The 18841-nt window shown below is 41.0% G+C and overlaps 1 protein-coding gene across 2 annotated transcripts in view; it reads left to right on the top strand.

Annotated features, from left to right (window-relative positions):
• med1 (mediator complex subunit 1) overlaps positions 1-18841 on the top strand; it is a 57364-nt gene that overhangs the window by 28536 nt on the left and 9987 nt on the right. For both annotated transcript variants that reach the window (XM_063038079.1, XM_063038080.1), the window contains 5 exons: positions 2960-3084; positions 4520-4641; positions 5438-5639; positions 17279-17374; positions 18702-18807. In XM_063038079.1, coding sequence (XP_062894149.1) covers positions 2960-3084; positions 4520-4641; positions 5438-5639; positions 17279-17374; positions 18702-18807 — 651 coding nt within the window. The remainder of the gene's footprint in view (positions 1-2959; positions 3085-4519; positions 4642-5437; positions 5640-17278; positions 17375-18701; positions 18808-18841) is intronic.

Here is an 18841-nt window from a genome sequence, read left to right as displayed (position 1 = left end):
AACTGTACTTCAAGGGATATTCAGTGACTTGAAAATGTTCTTGTATCCATCTCCTGATTTCTGCTTTTCAGTAACCTTTTCACAGAGTTGCTTGGAGTGTTCTTTTGTCTTCATGGTGTAGTTTTTGCCAGGATACTGACTCACCGGCAGTTGGACCTTCCATACAGGAGTATTTTTACTACAATCAATTGAAACACCTTGACTCTACATGGTGATCTCCATTTAACTAATTATGTGACTTCTAAAACCTATTGCCTGCACCAGTGATGACTTGGTGTGTCATATTAAATGGGTGAATACTATGCAATCAATTATTTTGTGTTTTACATTTGTAATTAATTTAGATCACTTTGTAGAGATGTTTTCACTTTGACATGAAAGTATCTTTTTTCTGTTGATCAGTGTCAAAAAAGCAAATTATACCCACTGTGATTCAATGTTGTAAAACTATAAAACATGAAAACTTCCAAGAGGGATTAAATGCTTTTTATAGGCACTGTATTTTCCCTCTCGACCCCATTTTCCTTCCTCTCCCCATAACCTTTGACAACCTTATTGATCAAGAGCCTATTGACCTCTGCTTTAAATATACCCAGTGACTTGGCCTCCCCTGTGGCAATGAGTTTCACAGGTTCACCACCCTCTGGCTATAGAGGTTCCCCCTTATTTCTGGTTGAAAGGAAGCAGCTGTTCTTAACCTCACTGTGTGGGACTTCAGTTTTCTGTACCTCCAAAGCTTTCATTTTGACCACAGTCTAGATAACATGCATAAGCTCCTCCAACACACTAGCTCTCAGCTTGAATGATACAACCACTCTCAATTCACACATAAGACAACCTCCGTTAAGGGCAAGTTCATCCTGGTGCTGGTAAAAATGGGGGAAACTGGAACTTCTGCACATTCCAACCATTTTGGGTGGCCACGTACACTCGGGACAATGTGAAGTCTTTTCTGATTTCCCTTTGGATCTTCTCTGCCATAATAAGGAGACTTTCGATTTGCATTAGGGAGAATATGTCAAGTGGAGTGTCCTCTTTTGTAAAGTTTTCAGGTATTTCCTTTTCCAAGGGTAAATAGGATAATCCATCAGCATTTCCAGATTAGTCAGCCTATTGAATTTGATTTTTTAACTGTATCCTCCAAGAAACAGAGCCCATCTCTGCATTTGTGCTGCTGCTGTTAGTGGAACACCCTTCTGTGGATTGAAGATGGACACTAGTGGTTGATGATCAATAATGAGGGTAAACTCTCTCCCATACAAGTACTGGTTGAAATGTTCTACACCCCAAGCCAGACTCAAGGCCTCCCTGTCAATCTATGCGTAATTTTTTCTCTGCAGTGGTAATGGAATGTGATGTAAAGGCTATGTGGTGTTCACTTCCATCACTCATAACGTGTGACATGATTGCACTATACCATAAGGTGAGGCGTCACAGGCAAGCTTCACTGGGTGACGTGGATCACAATGTGTGATCTGATGTCACTATTTCTTATGCTTTTTGAAAAGTCACCTCACGCTGCTTTTGTCTGTTGCCATTTCTTCCCGATCTGTAATAATGAGTTCGTGGAGCAGAGCACAGTAGACAGGTTTGGCAGAAACTTGCTATAGTAATAGACAAATCCTAAAAAGGACCACAACTGTCACATCCTTTGGCTTTAGGGCATCCACGACCACTGGCCTGTGCTTTTCAATAACCTTTTTGCAGAGTTGCTTGGAGTGTCCTTTTGTCTTCATGGTGTAGTTTTTGCCAGCATACTGACTCACCAGCAGTTGGATCTTCTGGATACAGGTGTACTTTTACTACAATCAATTGAAACACCTTGACTGCACACAGGTCTCCAAAATCAGATCTCTATTTAACTAATTATGTGACTTCTAATACCAATTGGCTGCACCAGTGATGATTTGGTGTGTCGTGTTCAAGGGGGAATCAATTATTTTGTGCTTTATATTTGTAATAAATTTAGATCTGTTTTCACTTTGACACAAAAGAGTTTTTCTGTTGGTCAGTGTCAAAAAAGCCAAATTACATCCACTGTTGATTCAATGTTGTAAAAATAATAAAACATGAAAACTTTCGGGGGGGGGGGATATTTTTTATAGGCACTGTGCATATAACTCGTAATGAATCAAAGAATGCTTAATCAAAAAGTATATTTACAATATTTCCCAAAAATACACAACAGTGGGAGATTTTAGGATCAGAGGGCACAGGCTCAGAATAGAAGGGCATCGCTTTAGAATAGCGATGAAGAGGAATTCCTTTAGCAAAGGGGTGGTGAATCTGTGGAATTCATTGCCGTAGTAGACTGTGGAAGCGAAGTCATTGGGTATCTTTAAATCAGAAGCTAATGGGTTCATGATTAGCAATGACATTAAAAGTTATGGGGCAAAGGCAGAAGAATGGGGTTGAGAGGAATAATTAGCCATGATGAAATGGCAGAGTAGGCTCAATGGGCTGAGTGGCCTATTTCTGTTTCTACTTATAGGTTCCTATGGTCTTAAAAGATACTTTGAGATATAAATTTTTGTTTTCAGATGCTAGTGAGAGGCCTACTTCCTTAAATGTCAGATACCACCAATCTTAACTGCTTGGGTAGTCAGTTTGACTCTTATTTGAAAGTCAGTTTCTCTAACAGTTGAATCCCTGACATGTGAGTCTATGTTGTGTATTCAAATGGAAAAATGGGCTTCCACCTGCAATCTTCTAGCCACCAAATGAATTAAAATTCATTGTTTTGGCAGCTATAGGTGTGTGGGAATAACTTGCGTCTAATAATTAGGGATTTCGTACGGCAGATATGTTAGCTTTCACATTTTGCCTTAAACATGTTGATGGGTTTAATAAGCTTTTGACAGTATTAGAGCATGCAAACTCTGAAGTGCTGTAGGTGCCTTTGATTCCATGTTTGGCTGACTGGTATCTGTACAGTAATCCAAACTTCTCTCTCTTTCAGCACACCTTCCTTCTCTTCTGTGACTAATGCCAACAGTGTGGATCTGCCAGCCTGCTTCTTCCTAAAGTTTCCACAGCCAATTCCTGTGTCAGCTTTTTGCATTCAGAAACTTCAGAACTATTTAGGTTAGTTTGTTGCAGAAGAAAAACTATTGAGGGGTATGATAAATATGAAAGGGGCTGCATTCAATTTGCCCTAGTTACACCGGCTGGTGTTCCAGTATGCCAGAATTTCAAGCCTGGTTTGATGAAAATTGTACATCGGGTCAATGTACTGTTTCTCAGGGTTTGCTCTATTTAGATGATTCATAGAATATCCAGTATCTTCCATACTTCAATAATGACCTTAATTTGTATAGCGCACTGGTTGGGCTATACCGCTAATAATCTAGAGGCTGACACTAACAATCACACTAAATGCTGGAACTCAAAGTCAGGTAGCATCGATGGAGCAGAGTGAACAGTTGATGTTTCAGGCTGAGACCTTTCATCTGACTGGAAAGGAAGGGGAAAGAAGCAAGAATAAGAAGGTGGGGGCAGGGACAGAGTACAAGTTGACAGGTGAGACCAGGTGAGGGGAAAGATGAGTGCGTGAGGGAAGGGAGGACAATCCAGAAACCTGAGTTTAAATCCCACCACGGTTGTAAGTCAGTTAATAATTTGGAATTTGCAACAATAAGGCATGGTGACCACATGAAAATAAATGCAAGAATGTTGTGAAACAAAAAACCAGGAGTTAACAAGGTTACCCAGCACAGGCAGGTTCTGCACAAGAGCTTGCCAGATGGTTCACTGATCTGACTTTGGCTGTGCTAAGTCAGCTGATTCTGGTTTAGACAAAACAACTGAATTCAATATGTTGAGATTAGGGTGAATTTAAAAAGAGCCAGTAAGAATTTACTTTGGGGACCTGTTCAAAGGCAGAAAGCAGCAGTTGTTTGAGGACAGAATCAGGCTTGCCTTCTGTTGTTCTGTAGGTTTCTTTTCACGTACTACCAACTTTTGCATTTTCCCCCAAGTAACTTCCTGTGGTCACCTCCAGGCTTGTGTATGGACAACAGTTCAAGCATTAAACTGGAGCAATTCTACTGCAGAAGATGAACCTTTCAGAGTATAAGAATGAATCTTTGGAGGGCAAGCTGAATCTTAAAATCAACTTTGATATCCTTATCCAAATTCAAATATTTCAGTTAACATGACAGTCTGTGTTAGGAACCACTTTAAGTTCAATTTCAGAAATTTACTTCAGGCTGAAAGTATCATGCTAAACAAGTGCCATCTAGTAGTGAAGATTAGTACTGCAGAAGAAAGAACAGTATTTATTTCTATTGCAACTTATTGACACTATTGGACCATTATGACAAACTTAAGCATGAGTAAAATTGAAAGGAATGGGTAATTATGAATTTCATTCTACTTTTTAGATTGGGAATCACCCCAGAAATTACTCCCAATATACCTAATATATAATTTTTAACAGTAATGTTCCGTGTTTTTTTCCACTATATTTGGCATTGTGGGATCTTCACTATTTTTCTGCTGTATTTTTTTTCTTGGACAGGTGTCACTCTCTTTGATCCTCCTACCACTTTAGTTCCACTTTATGAATTAATCACCCAATTTGTACTTTCGGGGAAGGATGACGGTTCTTCAACTTTGAAACACAACATGCGCTTTTATGCTGTGAGTTGTAACGTTAATATTCTGATTTAGAGACCTGTCTCTTACTTTGAAACATTATTGATTTATTAACTAATATGTATTTGCTTACTGATTTAACTGATTGCAGCAGTAGACATTGTGAGCAGCTTTGGGTCTCATATCGTGGGAAGAATATACCGGCATTGAAAAGGGTCCAGAGGAGGTTCAAAAGAATGATCCTGGGAATGAAAGGGTTAAAATGAGTGTTTGATGGCTTTGGTCCTGTACCCACTGGAGTTTAGAAGAATGAAGGTGGATCTCGTTGAAACCTTCTACTTTGCCTTATAGTCTGTGGTCAATGGACAGTGCAAATGTTGGTCAGTGATGTGCTGTATCTTTGAAGGACAGCACTGGATTTGGCTGTGATTTCCTCTGTAATTGTCGCCATTAACCAAAAGGGCTTTTGTATGTCTTTGTAAGCGTGATCTGTCTGGATAGCATTCATCTCTGTACATGTAACTATAATAAACCAATAAGAAGTTTTAGAGGGCTTTGAATTCCATGAAACAGTTTGATAGTTTAATGCAGTTTTGGGTGCTGTTTCAATTGGTGTTTAGGTACTGTGTGGAAGACATGTAGTAGCAGCTCTCACTTGTGCTTACCTTGAGCAGAATTAAGGGAAGGAGGGAGAAATGAAGACAGCTCTGCACTTTGACACATACCCTCCTCGGATAAAATCACTGATAAATGCATGCTGCTAATTGTGTCAAATCATCATTGCTTCACCATTGAGATTTTATGTACAGCATAAAAAACATTGTTGTTGTTGTTGTTCCAGTCTTTGCCAGGCCAACAACATTGCTATTTTCTGAACAAGGACGCCCCAATCCACAATGGGAGGTGTTTACAAGGTGCGATGCTTCAGAAAATTCCTTTCAGGCACCCAGCTCAAGTGCCTCGGATCTTGGAACTTATCCGGCACCAAGTGGCATACAACACTCTTATTGGGAGCTGTGTGAAAAGGACCGTGCTGAAGGAAGGTAATGGCAACTCTTTTATGTTTGCAGTAACCTGTTGCTCTGAGTTCAGGGGGTGGAACCTGGCTATCCACTTTAATGTGACGGAAACCAACTATTTGACATATTGGGTCAGCTGTACCTTCTGATAGTGTCTGGGTCGGATCTTGCCTTTCGATGCCAGTCAGGCTCAGCATTTTATTCAAGTCTGAACAATTTGCTTCGTATCACTGCCTGTATTCAATGGAGTTTGGAAGAATGGGGGATCTTATTGAAACCTATCAAATAACGAAAGGCATAGATAGACTGGATGTAGAGAGGATGTTTTGTATAGTGGGAGAGTCTAAGACCAGAGAGCACCGCCTCGGATTAGAAGCACATCACTTTAGAACAGAGATGAGAAGGAATTTCTTTAGTCAGATGGTGGTTAATCTGTGGAATTAATTGCCACAGTTGGCTGTGGAGACCAATTCTTTGGGTATATTTAAACAAAGGTTGATAGGTTCTTGATTTTTGCAGGCGTCAAAGATTATCCTAAATCCTAGAATGTTAATGTGCCTTCAGGTTCTTGTACCTTCTCTCTGATGATAGTAATAAGAACAGAGCATGTCCTGCGCAGTGGCCCCTCCATACCAGATGGTGATGCAACCTGATAATGTTGAAATCTGTTGAAATTTGCTTGTGTTTTTGGTGATGTACCAAATCTCCTCAAGCTTCTAATGAAATATAGCCATTGGTGTGCCGCCTTTGTAATTCTTTCAATATGTTGGGCCCAGGATAGATCTTCAAAGATGCTGACACCCAGGAACTGTTCGCCCTTTTCCACTGCTGGCCCCATGATGAGGACTGGATTGTGTTCTCCCGACTTAAAGGGAGGTGGTTCTGTCTGAGAGGAAGTGTGAAATATTTGCTATTGCACCTGATCTGTTTGTAAGAGATAGAAATAGAAGATGAAGAATTAGAACAGAGGGAAAAAGGTGGGGGGGTCGGGGGAGGGGGGAAGTACGGTGCTGGAACTGAATATGAAACACAGCATCTGATATAAACAAGAAAACTGGAAGAAAGCTCAGCAAGTCTAGCAGTGTCTGTGGAGAAAGAAGAATAGACTTAACATTACAAGTTAATACCTTTCATTGGCTCTCATACAAACAGGAAAGGATGGCATTGAAGATCATGAAATCAATATTAGGTTCTCAAGCCTACGATATTCCTAACTGGAAAATGTGGTTTATAAAATACAAAGGGGCAGAGATGGTCAGTCCTTTTCCCAGCATAGTTGGATCTGAAACTGAAGGGTATAGGTTTAAGATGCAAGGTGAAAGAATTAGACCATAAGATGTAGTAGCAGAATTGGGCTATTTGGCTTATTGAGTCTGTTCCACCATTTGATCGTGGGTGATTTATTATCCCTCTCAACCCCATTCTCCTGCCTTCTCCCCATAACCTTTTACACCCTGACTAATCAAGAACCTATCAACCTCTGTTTTAAATATACCCAATGACTTGGCTTCCAAAGTCATCTAAGGCAGTGAATTCCACAGATTCACCACCATCTTGCTAAAGAAATTCCTTCTCTTCTTTTTGTTCAGATACAAGGGAGGGAAGGTTTAGAGGGATACAGGCCAAACTCAGGCAAATGGGACTAGCTCAGGTAGGCACCTTGGTCTGCATGGGTGATTCGGGCCAAAAGGCCTAGACAAATCGGACTAATAGTGGTATAGAAAGGCAACTGAAAGCCCAGGAACACTTGCAGACTGAACAAAAGTGTTCTGCAGAACAGTCACCTTATCTCCATTTGGCTCCTCCATAATAGAGCAGACCATACAGTGAATGCCGTATGCAGTAAACTGAACTGCACCTGTCAGTCACTTCATCTGAAAGGGATATTGATGTCATTGGCTGCTGAAAAGTGAAGTGGTAAAAGGGTAGGGGGTTGCATCTCCTATGGCTGCATCAAAGTGTGCTGTGGAAAGGATGGAATTAACAGGTAGTTATAGAAGGAACAGTTTGGAGTACTGAAAACTTGGGGAGAAGGGGATGATCTGTTGAATGTAGAAGTTGTGTGGTGGAAGAGGAGGACAGGAAATCTTTGCTATGGATAGGAGGAGAAGGAGTGAGTGCAAAAGTGCAGGAAGTGGAACATTCGTGGCTGAGAGATATGTAGATAAACAGAAAACCTCTTAGAGGCACGGTGAGGGAAGTTATTGTCAGAAGCTCCAAATGAGGCAAACTGGGAGAGTGGAATGTAATCTTTACAAGAAGCAGATGGGAGGAGGTTATAGTTATAACAGCTCTGCATCTTTACAGTGACCCCAGTATGTGCAAGGAAACAGCAACGATGAGTGAACATGTGCAAGGAGCTCCATTATTTTATTTTGGTCACGGCTGCTCACGCCATGCTTCCAGTTGGAAGTCACTTTAATTCTCCCTCCCAGCAAAGTCTCTCTGATCTTGCTAAGCTCAAGGCACGTTATAGCCCTCAGGTCTCATTGTTGCATTTAACAATTTCAGATAATCAACCTTTTGATGCAGGGTTGTTAACTTGTAACCTTTATTCCAATTTTCACTCTCCTGATCTACCATTTTATTTTAGATTTCCAGCCACTGCAGTTTTATGGCACTCAATTCCAGCTTTTTGTCTCTGCTGTCAGTCATATCCTGCTTACAGCAACTCCAGACAGATTAGCTGTGATTAAAACTTTTCTTCATGCTCTCTTAGCCAGTACCACCACATTTATTCATTCAGTCTGTCTTGGTCTCTCCCCTCTCACTGTTCACTCTGCCCTCCTCCAATGTAAAATGATTCCTGTCTGGCCTGCTGAGTTCCTCCAGCATTTTGTCTGTTTGAATCCTCTGAAATAACAAGGAACAAAGAGATTGAGACTCACTGATTCTTGAGACTTCGGCAAAAACATGTCCCACTAAGAAGAGTGCTAATTCCGTTGAAAGTGAATGACATTTTCTTAAAATAATCAGGGTTGATCATCTGGGGGTCTTTTGCACAAATGCAACATTTCTTCATATGTTTTTAATTTTATAAATTATATGATTATATGATAGCCCAGTACCCACAAAATCAGTTGTCCTCAGGCAAGAGATTATCATTGCAATTTGATAAAGTGTGAAACAATAATTTAAAATGTATAATATATATGCCAGATGAAAGAGTAGAGTGAAAAACCTCTAAAGCTAAAAGCAGTGAACTTTCAATAATATTTACTCTTATTTTGTGGTTGCTTAAAATGTGTCCCAAGTTTTTGTCAGCACTGTCAGACATTTATAAAAAAATTCATTAAAAAATCAGGCAACCACATGGTCAACTGTATGCCTGAGGACTCTCTTTCCACCCTCCACATCTGCTAAATGCAACAAGGTCAAACAAGCTCCTGTAAGTTTGCTAGTTTTTCAATAATTTTTACATATTGATGTTGCTACTGTCACAACCATGACATGAATGGTTGGGGGGTGGGAATCAAATTAAAGAGGCTAGGCGAGAGGAGGTTAGTTCACAACAGGGGGATGGGAACGAGTGCAGAGAGACGGGTGTAAAGTGAGGGTGGAAGCAAAAAGTACTAAGGAGAAAAGTAAAAGTGGCAGGCCGACAAATCCAGGGCAAGCATTAAAAAGGGCCACTTTTCAACATATTTGTATAAGGGCTAAGAGAGTTGTAAAAGAGCGCCTGAAGGCTTTGTGTGTCAATGCAAGGAGCATTCGTAATAAGGTGGATGAATTGAAAGTGCAGATTGTTATTAATGATTATGATATAGTTGGGATCACAGAGACATGGCTCCAGGGTGACCAAGGATGGGAGCTCAACATTCAGGGATATTCAATATTCAGGAGGGATAGACATGAAAGAAAAGGAGGTGGGGTGGCGTTGCTGGTTAAAGATGAGATTAACGCAATAGAAAGGAAGGACATAAGCCGGGAAGATGTGGAATCGATATGGGTAGAGCTGCGTAACACTAAGGGGCAGAAAACGCTGGTGGGAGTTGTGTACAGGCCACCTAACAGTAGTAGTGAGGTCGGAGATGGTATTAAACAGGAAATTAGAAATGTGTGCAATAAAGGAACAGCAGTTATAATGGGTGACTTCAATCTACATGTAGATTGAGTGAACCAAATTGGTAAAGGTGCTGAGGAAGAGGGTTTCTTGGAATGTATGCGGGATGGTTTTTTGAACCAACATGTCGAGGAACCAACTAGAGAGCAGGCTATTCTGGACTGGGTTTTGAGCAATGAGGAAGGGTTAATTAGCAATCTTGTCGTGAGAGGCCCCTTGGGTAAGAGTGACCATAATATGGTGGAATTCTTCATTAAGATGGAGAGTGACATAGTTAATTCAGAAACAAAGGTTCTGAACTTAAAGAGGGGTAACTTTGAAGGTATGAGACGTGAATTAGCTAAGATAGACTGGCAAATGACACTTAAAGGATTGACGGTGGATATGCAATGGCAAGCATTTAAAGATTGCATGGATGAACTACAACAATTGTTCATCCCAGTTTGGCAAAAGAATAAATCAAGGAAGGTAGTGCACCTGTGGCTGACAAGAGAAATTAGGGATAGTATCAATTCCAAAGAAGAAGCATACAAATTAGCCAGAAAAAGTGGCTCACCTGAGGACTGGGAGAAATTCAGAGTTCAGCAGAGGAGGACAAAGGGCTTAATTAGGAAGGGGAAAAAAGATTATGAGAGAAAACTGGCAGGGAACATAAAAACTGACTGTAAAAGCTTTTATAGATGTGTAAAAAGGAAAAGACTGGTAAAGACAAATGTAGGTCCCCTACAGACAGAAACAGGTGAATTGATTATGGGGAGCAAAGACATGGCAGACCAATTGAATAATTACTTTGGTTCTGTCTTCACTAAGGAGGACATAAATAATCTTCCAGAAATAGTAGGGGACAGAGGGTCCAGTGAGATGGAGGAACTGAGCAAAATACATGTTAGTAGGGAAGTGGTGTTAGATAAATTGAAGGGATTGAAGGCAGATAAATCCCCAGGGCCAGATGGTCTGCATCCCAGAGTGCTTAAGGAAGTAGCCCAAGAAATAGTGGATGCATTAGTGATAATTTTTCAAAACTCGTTAGATTCTGGACTAGTTCCTGAGGATTGGAGGGTGGCTAATGTAACCCCACTTTTTAAAAAAGGAGGGAGAGAGAAACCAGGGAATTATAGACCAGTTAGCCTAACGTCGGTGGTGGGGAAACTGCTGGAGTCAGTTATCAAAGATGTGATAACAGCACATTTGGAAAGTGGTGAAATCATCGGACAAAGTCAGCATGGATTTGTGAAAGGAAAATCATGTCTGACGAATCTGATAGAATTTTTTGAGGATGTAACTAGTAGAGTGGATAGGGGAGAGCCAGTGGATATGGTATATTTGGATTTTCAAAAGGCTTTTGACAAGGTCCCACACAGGAGATTAGTGTGCAAACTTAAAGCACACGGTATTGGGGGTAAGGTATTGATGTGGATAGAGAATTGGTTAGCAGACAGGAAGCAAAGAGTGGGAATAAACGGGACCTTTTCAGAATGGCAGGCGGTGACTAGTGGGGTACTGCAAGGCTCAGTGCTGGGACCCCAGTTGTTTACAATATATATTAATGACTTGGATGAGGGAATTAAGTGCAGCATCTCCAAGTTTGCGGATGACACGAAGCTGGGTGGCAGTGTTAGCTGTGAGGAGGATGCTAAGAGGATGCAGAGTGACTTGGATAGGTTGGGTGAGTGGGTAAATTCATGGCAGATGCAATTTAATGTGGATAAATGTGAAGTTATCCACTTTGGGGGCAAAAATAGGAAAACAGATTATTATCTGAATGGTGGCCGATTAGGAAAAGGGGAGGTGCAACGAGACCTGGGTGTCATTATACACCAGTCATTGAAAGTGGGCATGCAGGTACAGCAGGCGGTGAAAAAGGCGAATGGTATGCTGGCATTTACAGCGAGGGGATTCGAGTGCAGGAGCAGGGAGGTACTACTGCAGTTGTACAAGTCCTTGGTGAGACCACACCTGGAGTATTGTGTGCAGTTTTGGTCCCCTAATCTGAGGAAAGATATCCTTGCCATAGAGGGAGTACAAAGAAGGTTCACCAGATTGATTCCTGGGATGGCAGGACATTCATATGAAGAAAGGCTGGATGAACTGGGCTTGTACTCGTTGGAATTTAGAAGATTGAGGGGGGATCTGATTGAAACGTATAAAATCCTAAAGGGATTGGACAGGCTAGATGCAGGAAGATTGTTCCCGATGTTGGGGAAGTCCAGAACGAGGGGTCACAGTTTGAGGATGAAGGGGAAGCCTTTTAGGACCGAGATGAGGAAAAACTTCTTCACACAGAGAATGGTGAATCTGTGGAATTCTCTGCCAAAGGAAACAGTTGAGGCCAGTTCATTGGCTATATTTAAGAGGGAGTTAGATATGGCCCTTGTGGCTACGGGGGTCAGGGGGTATGGGGGGGGGCTGGTGCAGGGTTCTGAGTTGGATGATCAGCCATGATCATAATAAATGGCGGTGCAGGTTCGAAGGGCCGAATGGCCTACTCCTGCACCTATTTTCTATGTTTCTATGTCAACACTGTCTCTCTTGTACAGAAAGAATTATTTTAAATTATGACATAAATTTCTGCATTTTAAGTAGAGGCCAGAGGCAGCTAGCAATTAGGGAAAACAAGATGGCTCCTGTATACAACTCATGCATGTCATGTAAAAAAAAAAGTGTGTTTTTGTCACTACAGTCAGACGTTAACACCCTCGGGTTTTCTGTCTGGCGGTGGTGACACATAGTTTGACGGTGTTGACAAAAACATCCAAATCATCCTCAGTGGAGGCTTGAATATAATTTCTGATCACAATAAATAGTAATATGGCTTGTAGTTTAAATTAAATTCATAGCAATGTTGCACAATTTCATAGTGATTCCATTAAATTCTGACCTTTTATGTATTTTAGGAAGTTATGGTTAGGCAGCAGCTATCAGTGGAGGAGCAAAGGAGAAGTAACAGGGAATACCAAAAAAAGCAGAGAGAGAAATTATATAGTGAGCCAGAGTTAAAGGAGGAATACCTGAGAAAGGAAAAGCAAAGATGGAAGAAGAGAGTAGAGGATTGGAAGATAAAAACTATCAGTGATTTGAATGAAAGGGAAAAGAGTAAGAGAAAGGCGTGGAAACGTAGACAGCAAGAGTCAAGAGAGCGTAAGAGAAAGGACCCAGATTGCCCAGAAACTCCCCCAGATAGTCCACTGGATCAGACTATACAGGAGCCAGCTCGCAGTAGGCAGTCTATAGCAGGTGAAAGGGAAAGAAAGAAAACAAGAGCAAGATACTTGAGAGAGATGAAACCTTTGAAAAATAAACTTCAAGAGATAATAAAAGATAGGAACAAACTGAAAAAGCATTGGCGACTAGAGCAAACTAGAAATAAAAAAACACAATCATCAAAAAAAAGAGCAGATGCTACAGGGAAGCAAACTCAAAAACACCTCCATTAAGAAAACCTTGCTCTTCCACAACTGTCTCATTCAAGAATTTAATCAAAACAAAAATAATTTACAGTCTGCTCAAACATCAAAGAACTTGACTCTGTCAGGCAGGGTTCTAAAGAAATATCGCCTAATACACCAGACAAAGCAGTTCGGGCTGACATACAACACACTGCGAAAGAGAAGGACTACTGACAAAGAACCCACTTACATTCAAACAATAACCCAGATGGTTCAGGATTTCTACCATAATGCTGCACAAATGATGACTGACAAACAGGACACGATAACATGGAAGAAAATAAAGCATCAGAGAATGATTCTGACTGACACAATATTCAATCTTCACGGGGAATTCATCAAAAAGGAACCAACTGTAGAACTCGGTTATTCATCCTTCTGTGCTTTACGTCCATTCTATGTCACAGCACCAAAACCATCAGATTGAAAGACATGCCAATACCATGAAAATGCAAGCTGATGTTTGATGTCCTAACAGCATATGGTGTTGACAAGTCTAGCAAATTGGAGGATAGTTTTGAACTTGTGTGTTGTTCTCAGACAAGCAAGGCATGTCTTCTGCGCTCCTGCACCCAGTGTCTCCACAAGCACACACTTCCCACCCCACAGCAAGAGTTGACCGATGTTGAGTGGCAGCAATGGGAACGAGTTCAGGACCAAACAGCAGATGGAATTCACTGCAATACAAGACTTGTGAAGCACAATGGCAGAGCTCATCAAACTGTATGAAGACAAACTAAAGAGTGAAACGACAACACATGTGTGCTTGGTTCAGAACCAGTCCAGGGAATAGAGGAGCTTGATACAGAACTGCAATGAAAGCACTGTAATTGACGTGGACTTTTCTGAGGCTTGGAAATATAGTTCTGAGGTACAGTCATGCCATTTTGATCAGAACCTCCCACAGCTCAATCTGCACAGTGGCATGTACACACAAAAGTAGAGAAAGCAGGATTTTGTATAATATCAGAATCCAAGCGACAGGATGCTTCTGCCATTTGGACTCACTTGGAACAAGTCCTCAGAGATATTTGTTTAAAATTTCCAAAAGTTGATACCATTCAATTTTGGTCAGATGGCCCCAGCAGCAGTACAAAAAACAAGAAGAACGTCTCTCTCCTCTGCAATGTCCCTCCAACACTAGGTTTCCAGAGAACAACCTGGAACTTCTTTGCAGCTTCACATGGGAAGGGAGCTCCAGATGGCATTGGGGGAACTGTGAAAAGGACTGCAGACAGCCTTGTACTACGGGGAATGGCGTTGAGCATGGCAAGATCTTCCATGAGATGGTTGGGAGAAGCCTTTGCAGTACTCAGCTCTATTGTATTGTTGAAGGTGACATGCAGACATATGATGCAGTCCTTTCTCAACCACTGAAACCTGTACCAGCAATGAGGAAAATCCATCAGGTTATACCTTACGGAAACAGCATCCATTGCAGATCATTGTCATGTTTCTGTAGTGAGCCACAGATGTGCCAGTGTTTCAGCCCAACTACATTTCAGTTGACTGAAAATACACTTGCCAGGGTACAGGCTGAGGAGAATGATGGCCCTTCTACAATGGGAAAGAACAGAGGGCCTTTGGCAATGCTGATGGAGGAAATGGAGCAGGAACCCCAGAGTGGTCCTGATGGGACTACGACAGATATATCTGCTGGTGTCATTAATTGTGGAGATTGGCTTGCTGTCATTTATGACCAAAACTGGTGGTTAGCAAAGGGCTGTCACTGTGGATGCTCATAATCAAGATGTTCAAGTGGAGTTTTTCCATCCGCATGGGCCCAACACACGCTTCCATCCAAAACCAGGTGGAAAGGATATGTGCTTCGTACCAGTTGAAAATATTCTGGTCAGACTGATGGAGCCATCATCACCACGTCATGCAAGCAGGACGAGGGAGATCTGCCACCTGTCTGCTGAAGTCATGGACTTCATAGAGGAGAAGCATATTAATTGTCTACTTCCTGATAAAGCTGATGGAATGTTTTTTGAAGATTTAAGCCCCAAAATGGATGGAATTTTTTTTTTAAGTTCCTGGTGTGTTTTCTGATGTTTATGCTTAAACATTGCAGTTGTACTGTATTTTGCTGTTTACCCTTGTTAATATTTACAGAAGGATAACATGTACATGACAGATTGTTATTTGTTGTACCAAATTGTTAGGTAAAGTTGTTAAGCAAGGAGCATTGACTTGAGTGGTGAAAACATTGGAATTGTTGTAATTGGGCCACTGCCACCACCATCAGATGGAACTTCCTTTGTTTTAAATTAATATGCTTACAATCTGCTCCTCCAAAACAGTTTATTAAATTAAAGTAATTGTCTCTTTAAAATTAAAAACGTGTTTTTATGTCCAAAATTGTTATTTTGTATATTTAATGCTAATGATAAAAGTTGCATGATGTAAGAGTTTTTAAAGGAGTACACGTGAAATAGTATAAAAAATGAACAAAAGTGAATACAGGTTGCCCCCGTCATCTGAAGGTAGAGCGTTCCTATGAAACGATTCGTAAGCCGGAATGTCATAAAGTGAAGAAGCAATTACCATTTATTTATATGGGAACATTTTGTGAGCGTTCGCAGACCCAAAAATAACCTACCAAATCATGCCAAATAACACATAAAACCTAAAGTAACAGTACATATAGTAAAAGCAGGAATGATATGATAAATACACAGCTTATATAAAGTAGAAATACTTTTCCACAGTCATTGCATGAACTGTTCTCCGTAGCAAAAATCTCACGCAAGCACCGTCAGCAAAACCCAGCACAAGCGCTCTCCAGTAACCTTTAAGCTATGAAGCTGCCAAATCATACCAAATAACACATAAAAATACACGGCCGATATAAAGTAGAAATAATGTACATACAGTGTAGTATCACTTACGGGAATTGGGACAGCGTTGAGCACACTGATGATGGTGTGTTAGGCTGAGTTGGAGGTTGGGGTAGTGCAGTGGTCCCCACCCTCCAGGTAGCGACCCAATACATTGCCGCGAAGCATGCAGGAGTCCAGCGGTAACTGGTTGGCACACAGCACATCTTTAAGAAAAAAGCCGAAATAAACAAGCTAATTAATTAGGTGCCGCCCGGCACGTAATTAATTAGCATGTTTATTTCAGCCTTTTAGCGCGCGCTGATTTTTTCGTAACAGTGAAAACACCTTCTGTTAGCGAAAACAGGGTACTAATGTAAGTCTTTCGTAACAGTGAGGTTTCGTAAAGCGACCATTGGAAAAGCGGGGGACACCTGTATACAACATTTAACAGCATATATGTGTACCTATGGTGTAGACACAATGATTTAAAAGCTCTAAATCTATATAAGACTAAGTAAATAGGAATAGTTAGCTTTTTATTGTGTCTGACTGTGTTGACAAAAGCTAAGTAATGATAGGAAGAACATATTTTATGAAAAATTACAAAATCAGGAGGTTGCACGGAAATATTGCTTGATTACTGAGACTTTGTTCTATAAACATACAAGTTTAGATTTCTTAACATTTAAATATTTTTCTTTTCAAAATTAAAACCTGTTTTATCCAAGTTCTCAAGAATCAGTGATCTGTCTTGATGCAAAATATTTAAAAGAGTGAGTGCTGACTGAAGGACTACTAAATGACCAGAGAGATTCTGGCTTTGTACATATTTGGCAGGAAATGAGGTATGAGGGGGGTATGGTAGCGCAGTATATTGAAAGGATATGATGATATAGTTTAAAAGGTAGAATTATAGAGTGAAAGGATTGAAAAGTTAGTTTTGTCCTGGAACTTGGAAAAAGTTGTTTTCTTACCAAAAATGATGCTTTCAATCTTTGAGATCAATAGTATTGCTACTTGCCCTGCAAGGGTGCCCCAATGTAAAAATCACTGACTTTTAAAATGTGTTAGTTTATGAATATGCAGAGCAATTTTGAAGCTCCACATAAGTTGCTAGACTGAGTTTCTCCAGCATCTTGTGTGTGGCTCCAGATTCCGGCATCTACAATCTCTTGCAGCTCCAAGACTGAAGTGCCAGTCATTAGCAAAATGAGGAAACTGGGATATTATCAAATTTGAATCGAGTTTCCATCTTATCTATCTGAGTAGCATTCTGGATGTTCTTTTCGCTGCAGTGTTCTTATCATTGCAATGTGAATCATGTGTTTGCAGATCTGCCTGGCCGTTTGCAGTTTGAAGTGTGCCCGCTGACTGACACCAGCTTCAGCCTCTCCTTCCAGCACCCAGTCAATGACTCCCTTGTGTGTGGTATGCTACTGAGTATTTCTGCCTATGTAGTCTTGATTACTGAAAGCTATGTAACTACAGACACAACAATAAATAGTCTGGTGTTGTGACAGGAATGCCTTTTTGTTCTCCAAGTATTTCCCCTCTGACTTGTGCTGTAAAGGTATAGAAGCCACACAGCTGTTAACCGATACCTAGGCCAAGTGGCTGTTGTCCTCTGTGATACTCGGTGAGGCGTGGCACCACTGTGACCAGCCATGGTTGCTGAGCCATGGAGCCTGCATCTGCCATCAAACATCCATTTACAGAGATCCTATGCTCCCTGCTCATTTCCTTCAGTGCCCAGAGATTCTACCACTCTCCTACATGTTAGGTGCAATTGAACTACCAACCTGCACATGTCTAGGGTATAGGAGGAAACAAGGGTATTTACTGGGAATCCACATTGTCACGGGGAAACCGTGCAAATACCAGAGGCATACCGGAGGTCAGGATTAAACCTGGATCACTATTGCTGTGAAGGAGCAGCTCTGTTAGATGACTCAGTATGCCTTCTGCAGTGAAATCTGTTAGCTCGGCCACTTAGCCTAGGACCCTCCCATCGACTTCATGTCTGGCAACATATTCAACATGTGGACAAGCCAAGGGAATTGTAGACTGGAGCTATATTTTTTAAAAAGGCCACTCAACTTACATTGCCTGTGCTGCTTCCAAAGCAGAACTGTTCAACTCATCTCACTCCCCTGATCTTTCCTCTTAGCCCTGTAAGTTTTCATCAAAGTACTTTTTGAACTTCTATAACCATTTGGGCTACATTATTAGTGTTGGTTTTCTGCATTTAGAAAGTAATTCTCCCCGTCTCCCTGTTTCTTCACGCTGTTGTTGTTAGAGAAGAGATGCCCTGATTGCATCCGAGAACCTGTTATTCTGCTCTACCATTGAGCTTCTCGATCTCCAGGTACATTACATCTATGATAATCAACTCTTGATTGTTCAGAAATCCTGATGGTGATGTTTCCTTCACTCCCTTTAAACTCATCATGTTAACTGGAATATCTATTGTCCTACAGTGTCACAACTTTTTTAAAAAACTAATCAATTAAAATTGTGTTGGGGTTGTAATAGTACTAGTCCAGCAAATCTGCCAATATGGCACCACCAGAGTCCTCAGGGTGTGGATTACCAGAGTTTAAATATTTCCAAGCTTCATTTTCATTTTAAGCAGTTGTTCTGCTGCTGAGAAACCACCTTTTTTTTAAAAAAAAGTGTCACCACTTGTGGTCATGATCTTCGGGAGTAGCTTCTATTCTCCTTTTTAATTTTTTTTCACTGCTGCTTATTTTACCAGTTGTGATGGATGTACTGGACTCCAGGCAAGTAAGCTGTAAGCTGTATAAAGGACTTTCTGATGCCCTCATCTGCACTGATGACTTCATTACCAGAGTGGTGCAGAGGTAAGTATTTTCTCTGAACCTGGCTCGCCCTAGT

This window comes from Mobula hypostoma, chromosome X1, assembly GCF_963921235.1.
Source record: "Mobula hypostoma chromosome X1, sMobHyp1.1, whole genome shotgun sequence".
NCBI classification, from domain to species: domain Eukaryota; kingdom Metazoa; phylum Chordata; class Chondrichthyes; order Myliobatiformes; family Myliobatidae; genus Mobula; species Mobula hypostoma.
This window is presented reverse-complemented; position numbering and strand designations above follow the sequence as displayed.